The sequence below is a fragment of the Podarcis gaigeae genome, assembly GCF_964106915.1.
Source record: "Podarcis gaigeae genome assembly, chromosome: 5".
Classification (NCBI taxonomy): domain Eukaryota; kingdom Metazoa; phylum Chordata; class Lepidosauria; order Squamata; family Lacertidae; genus Podarcis; species Podarcis gaigeae.
In genome coordinates, this window is record NC_139681.1 from 10,391,791 (window position 1) to 10,399,208 (window position 7,418).

The 7,418-nt window shown below is 43.9% G+C and overlaps 1 protein-coding gene across 1 annotated transcript in view; it reads right to left on the reverse strand.

Annotated features, from left to right (window-relative positions):
• The window catches only part of CFAP99 (cilia and flagella associated protein 99), a 38,574-nt gene extending 32,777 nt beyond the window's left edge, over positions 1–5,797 (reverse strand). The window contains exons 1-3 of the mRNA XM_083738351.1: positions 5,687–5,797; positions 3,853–3,983; positions 1,027–1,171 (exon numbers count right to left, since the gene is read on the reverse strand). Of these exons, the coding sequence (XP_083594477.1) occupies positions 1,027–1,171; positions 3,853–3,966 (259 nt within the window). The 5' untranslated portion in view covers positions 3,967–3,983; positions 5,687–5,797. The remainder of the gene's footprint in view (positions 1–1,026; positions 1,172–3,852; positions 3,984–5,686) is intronic.
• Between the last annotated feature and the right edge of the window lie 1,621 nt (positions 5,798–7,418).

Here is a 7,418-nt window from a genome sequence, read left to right on the forward strand (position 1 = left end):
AGGAGTCACATGAAAATTACTGAGGCCCACCAGTTACAAAATGATGGTGAAGAAGCAGAGCATGTCACATCACATAATTGTAGAAGGTGGAATTAGAGTTTGGCATAGTCAGCTGCCAATGACAGTCATTATTTTCTATTGATATCTTAGGTAAAGGGACCCCTGACCATTAGGTCCAGTCGCAGACAACTCTGGGGTTGCGGCGCTCATCTCGCTTTATTGGCCGAGGGAGCCGGCATACAGCTTCCGGGTCATGTGGCCAGCAGGACTAAGCCGCTTCTGGCGAACCAAAGCAGCGCATGGAAACACGGTACCTATTTATCTACTTCCACTTTGACGTGCTTTCGAACTGCTAGGTTGGCAGGAGCAGGGGCTAAGTAACGGGAGTTCACCCCATTGCGGGGATTTGAACCGCTGACTTTCCAATTGGCAAATTCTAGGCTGTGTAGTTTAGCCCACAGCGACACCCGCATCCCTATTGATATCTTACCCCTCTAGAAATTCCCAACTTCTTTGCCACAGTGATTTCCTTGTGGCAAGGAGTTCTCTGGTTCAGCTTTTCTCAAGCTCATTACAGTGTGTCTAGCGGTTTCATGACTCAGCCTCATGATTTTAGGCAGAATATGCTTATCCAAAGGCTCTGAGTCAGTGGTGGCGAAACTATGGCACACGTGTGTGTGTATATATATATATATATATGCAGGTTTTGGTGTCCTCGGGTGTCTTCCCGTGTAAAAGTTGGGGTGTCTAGGCGACGTTTCGACGAGGTCTCACTCGTCATCTTCAACTTTTACACGGGAAGACACCCGAGGACACCAAAACCTGCATTCCTGTACCCGTGAAAATCTACGAAAGCATATATATATATATATACATACATACACACACACACACACACACACACATATAGTCTGTTGACTGCAAATAAATGATAATGACAACCCCGTGTAAATTTCCTATGTCATTATAATGTAATTATGTAATACCCAACACTAAATCATTATATTCTGATTAGATAATACCTACCAACGTAAAGATTATGCTCAGACAACAGGCAATGTTTTCCATCTCTGGTATAAAATGCATTGACCACCACATCCAACAGAGGTTTATATTCTATACAGCCAGATAAAGTTGCCATCAAAAAGGTTTCATCTGTTACACTGAAAGCCTGTAGAGATTAAACTGATTACAATTTGGGGAGCAAAGTCCAATGGATGGAACAAAACACCACATTTCTCGGCCCAATGATAACATGGATTGGCCATTAAGGAAGGAACTATACGAAGACTGCCACTGGCTTGAGTCACTACTCCATAGAGCTAACAATCCAAGGTCTCTGACAAGATGAAGCCCACAAATAATTTGCTGGAAAAGGAAGCTCCTTGTTATGCACTGTGCTCGTGAGTTTCTCCAGCATAACTACTCTGGGTGAGGTCAGCCATTGGTTCAAGATTACTTTGAAAGAGAGGTTAGTCCCATTCTTGCAGTGGACAAACATGTTGTGTGTAGAGGAGTGTTTCCTGTATTATACCTTGTGCTCTATGTTGCAGCTCTTTCTAAACCATTTTCTGTAACAGTGGAACATCTGGTGGACCAATTCCTTTTGTCCCATAACAAAATCTACAGTGAGGTTTGCCATGATGTACTGCTCTCTGAGGGACGCAGGTGGCGCTGTGGGTTAAAGCCTCAGTGCCTAGGACTTGCCGATCGAAAGGTCGGCGGTTCGAATCCCTGCGGCGGGGTGCGCTCCCGCTGCTCGGTCCCAGCGCCTGCCAACCTAGCAGTTCGAAAGCACCCCTGGGTGCAAGTAGATAAATAGGGACCACTTACTAGCGGGAAGGTAAACGGCGTTTCCGTGTGCAGCTCTGGCTCGCCAGAGCAGCGATGTCACGCTGGCCACGTGACCCGGAAGTGTCTCCGGACAGCGCTGGCCCCTGGCCTCTTGAGTGAGATGGGCGCACAACCCCAGAGTCTGTCAAGACTGGCCCGTACGGGCAGGGGTACCTTTACCTTTACCTTTTACTGCTCTCTGAAGTCAGTTGCTGTGTACTTTATTTCATGTTTGTCAAAGTGAGATCTCTGCAAAGTGTTGTTGCCCCTCATCTCATAGTGCTAAGGCATGGGTAGGCAAACTAAGGCCTGGGGGCCGGATCCGGCCCAATCGCCTTCTTAATCCAGCCTGCGGATGGTCCAGGAATCAGCTTGTTTTTACATGAGTAGAATGTGTCCTTTTATTTTAAATGCATCTCTCGGTTATTTGTGGGGCCTGCCTAGTGTTTTTACATGAGTAGAATGTGTGCTTTTATTAAAAATGTATCTCTGGGTTATCTGTGGGGCATAGGAATTTGTTCAATTTTTTTCCCTTCAAAATATAGTCCGGCCCCCCACAAGGTCTGAGGGACAGTGGACCGCCCCCCTGCTGACAAAGTTTGCTGACCCCTGTGCAAGAAACCACAGCTGGTGCATTTTACTGCTACACATGCACAACAACACATACATGTTCCCAAATGATGCATATATTTTGATATTTAATCAAGAACTACAGTTCCTCACAGCAAAATCTGAACTTCCTAATAGGAATTATCAAGATGAGTCAGGATTTAGAGAAGGGTAGCGGATCTCAGGCCTGTGAGCCAGGTCAAGCTTTTTATCGACCCCTGACCTGTTGCAGCAACATCTGCAGTGGTGGAAAATAACAATGCAAACATTCTGTGCTTGTGGCACAAAAGCCTCTGACAATGGTTGGGTGAGCTAATGTGTTGCCACTGAACTCTCAAATGTTCCAGCTGCTAAAGGACAAAGGTTTGTTTGACAACCAGCTTTGCAGTCCAGCCTCTTTCTGTGAAGGAAAGGTTGTCAGTCAGTCTGGGATTAAGATCTCGCATGTTCTAGGGAGGAAGCACTTCTGAAGCATATTAAGGACCTGGAAGAGGATGAAGGGAGGCTAACGGGCAGAAAAGGGGGAACAGGGAAGAATAGGAGGAGATTTATGGGGAAACAGCAGATGAAAAAACGGAATAGGGATAAGAAACAGAAGCATTATTCCTTTCACCCACTTGATGACAGTTGTAGAGAGAGATGATGTGGGGAGAGGTGAATGGATGAGATTTCTGTGTAAACGTATTAGGCATAGGAAAGGAATCTGGCAAATTCAGCTTCCAAAGCAGACTCACTTGATTCACACTTCCAAGATTAATGAGCAGATTTGACGTAGGTCCACTTTGGAATCCACACTTCTCCTGGATTCCATGGCAAGATCAACAAAGGGCTGAGGACTCTTATTTTTAAAAATCTCCTCCCCCACTGCTCCTGCCTCCCCGCTTATCTTTCCATCATATAAAGTAGCAGAGACGAAGATAAGGATGGTTGGCATACATCCCAAACCAAGTGGAGCTTCTAAGATAAATCCCACAGTCTAGCAACTGACACCTGGGCATACATTAATGCATCACACTCAGGCTTGTTTATGTCAATATTCTTGTGCTATTCCTAAAATTAATTTCCTTCTTCTAAAGTAGAGACATACAATCTTCTTACTAGTTTAAATAGAATTCCAACCTATAACTAATGCATTTATCTAGAGGCTTCAAAATAACAAACTTTAAGTGTTTCCACTTAATATTTCAGAGGACTAGTCTAACAACATGCCAAGCCAGATATTTCAGATTATTCCCCAGCACAACCACTATGGGATTTTGATCTCGTTTACTTGCTCCTACTTCTCCCCCCATCCACTTAAAGCATTTTGATATCTGGTGACATTAAGATTAATCTTGTTTAGTTCTAAGAAAGGAAGAAAGCCAATTTAAAATGTGAAAACTGTGCAGGATGAAGTAGGATTCTGCATACCTGGAATGCTTTAGCAGCTGTTTCATCCAAGAAATGCCCAACACTCTCATTTTCAGGATTGAAACGATTAAGCTGTTGGACTACAATTTCAATGTGCTTCAGCTGGCTGGCCATCTTCACATGCAAGATTCCTGTAAATCATTAAATGTACGGTATATCTTGTCATCAGTTACCGTTTAATCTAAGTATAAATACTATTTTTCATGAATACACTAGTGCTGCTACTAGTATATGCTGAGATTTATGCTTAGGAGGTAGTATTTGAAAAGATGAGGGGGAAAACTTTCAGAGTTGAATTCTAAATGCCAGGTTTCTTTACACTTACTATTAAAATACAGATAGGTAGCCGTGTTGGTCTGCCATAGTCAAAACAAAAAAATTCCTTCCAGTAGCACCTTAAAGACCAACTAAGTCAGTTCTTGGTATGAGCTTTCGTGTGCAGTGTATCTGAAGAAGTGTGCATGCACACGAAAGCTCATACCAAGAACTGACTTAGTTGGTCTTTAAGGTGCTACTGGAAGGAATTTTTTTTGTATTAAAATACATTTTGTGACATTTCAATTTCTTCCTTTTCAAAAATTTGCATTTGATTCTTTAATGCCACTTGCTTATTTCGAAGTACGTACACTTGAGTTCACAACACAATTGTTAAAAAAATAAAAATTCAAAAGCCCTAAACTATGGACTCTCTGTTGTATCTAGCCCCTGCTCCCAGATTTCAGGGGAGGGGGTATAATAGCTTCCTTGCCTGGGTGTCCTTGTACATAGAACCACTGTGGGTCTGGATGCCACTGAAAAGGTTTACTGGGGCGTGGGAGCTCAGAATATGCTAGAAGTTCCAACTTAATATTTACACACTAAATATTAAGTTGAGACTCCACATTCATGATGCCAGGTCATACTAAATAGCTCAATGAAGATTCTGACCCAGTGTGAGGTGGCCATAAAAAAAATAAGGCAAATTCCACACTACAAAGAAATTGGGCGGGGGGGGGCGGTTAATATCATAATGCCAATTATACAAATCTGTGGGGTGACCTATTTGGAGTACTGCGTACAGTTCTGGTCTCCTCATCTCAAGGAGGAGCTGGAAAAGCTTCAGAAAAAAAGGCCACCCAAATGATCAAGGGGCTGGAGTGACTCCCTTGTAAGGAACAGTTGCAGATGTGCTTCCCAACAAGGGGGCAATTTAATTTTTAAGGGGGGCAATTCGAGCTTGTTTAGATCAGGTTTATGGCCTTTTAGGCTTCCTCCACGTGAATAGGAGTTCACTTTTTGAATATTAAGAATTATATGTCGGTGGGGGGGGGGGTCATCAGGATTTTAGAGATGCTTAGGTGAGGCATGGCCAAAAAAAGGTTCGGAACCACTTGGTTTAGACTAGGAAAAGCGATGAAGAGGCAACATGACAGAAGTCCTCGCAGCCCACACCTAGGGGCCGAGGCATAGCAGTCAACGTTTTCCTTTAAGGGAAATTCCCTTATTCCGAATGGGATTCCTCGCAAGAAAAGGGGAAAGTTGACAGCTATGGGTCGAGGTCCCTTTGCCCCCCCCCATAAAATATTTGAGGAAGCTGCCCTCCCCCCCCCCCAAAAAAAAGTTGATGACCATTGAAATGGTGTTTGTGTGCTGCATCGTGTGATTCATTATGCGGGACAGAGCTTAGCTGACAACCCCCCCCCCCAAAAAAAATCAAAAATTAAAATTGGCGCCCTGATAGAAGTTCATGGAGAAGTGCTTCTCTCCCGCCGGGGCTGCTTCCCCACGACGGGCTCCTGCGAGGCTGGGCTGGCTGGGCCAATGGCCGGATCCAGCAGGTGAGTCTGGCACTCACCTGGACGACGACCCGAGAGATGGAGAGAGACGCCGCTTCTCTCACCTTCCGCAGAGAGAGAGAAACGCTTTCCCCGTCCCGAGCGAGAGAAAATGGCCGCCCTCGCGGACGACGCCGCCTCGGTTGCCTGGCAACCAATGGAAGCCGGTGGCGGCGGCCTACGAAGCCCGACGCCGCCCGGCCGCGGGATTTAGAAAGCTGGCTTCTTCCCGCTTCACCAAACCGGCGCGCTCTTGCCATGCTCCCGCGCCCTCTTGCTCCGGGAGCTGCCGCGGAATAGAGGGTCCCGGGTCCCAGTTCACCCACCGGCTCTGCTCTTCCCGCTTCGGGTGTATAATGTAACGTGAGGATGGGGTGTGCGAGCGTGAGGGAAGAAGATCCGAGTTGGAAGGAGACGCCACGTGCTTTTCTTCCCGAAGGGAAACTGGGTCAGAGGCAGGAGGGAGAAAAGGAGGGAGTTCAGTTCTGAACATGGAAACCAATTCCCACGGTTTCGAATGTGCTCAGGTCTTTTTGCACTTCACTCTGCCTGGCAGAGCTTGAGGTTGTGGGGCTGTTGTTGTGGTTTAAAGTGGATCACACAAGTCTGAAGCCTGCCCATCCTTGATTCATCTCACCCATTTCCCCCAAGTGCATTGATACTTAATACTGCTGCAGGTGTAGATCCAGCCTTTACACCCCCGTAGCCAACATTCTGCTGGCCTCCTTAAGCTATTTCATTTTTCAAAAAAAAAAAAATATTAAGTTTCTTACAAATATACCACACACTACAACAAAAAATAAAGACAAAATCACAAATATAAACAAAAAAGAATATAAGAAAATAAAAATACATATCAACAAACACCCAGACCATACAAATTAATCAGCTGCTCAAACTTCTAACGTCATTACCATAGTTTGGACTTCCTTTGAGCCCTCCCATCTAAATTTCCTTGTATTTAAATGTAGCGGTTTTCTAATATCATTATTAAATCACAATGTTCCAATTAAGTTCTAATTTCTTAACTTTTCGAAGTTCTGAATCTCAATTATTTTACAACTCTTACTTTCATCCTAGGCCTATTTAGTAGTTTCAAGTAGTTTCTAATTTTTGATGTTACAATATTTGTTCAAATAGTCTTTAAATTTCTTCCACTCTTCTTGATGTTCTTCTTCTTTCTGGTCATGGATTCTTCCAGTAAGTTCAGCCAGCTCCATATATTCCATCATTTTCATCTCCTTAAGCTATTTCAGGCCTTTGCCTGAATTTTCAGCTTTTTGTTCTCTCAAAAAATAATAATCTCTCTAGCTCTTTTATTTATGGAAATGTAAAAGCATGCAGGCAACATTTATATCCAGCTGGTCTCTACAAATAAACTTTTCCGATGCCTTGAAATGTCCTGTTGAGTGAATCTCAAAAGCACTGGAATAACTTAAGAGCGATGCAATAGACGCTTCTAAATTCCATTTGATGGTTCAAAATATTCAATACCAATAGATACCTTATTTATTAAACAAATCGGGATATTTGTGTTTATTTGGTGCATTGCCCTGTACCTTCTGCACTAAATCACCAAAATTGCTGGTTCCTGGCTTGTGTTGCTGCAAATATAGATAATTCCTGGATTCCTGTACTGTTTGGTGATGCAACCCCAGCAGAGATTCAAAGTCACAAAATATGCAGTAAAATGTGGAAATATGGGTTGTTAAAACGTTTAAAATATGCCTTTCCAAGCCAATTCCAAAATGT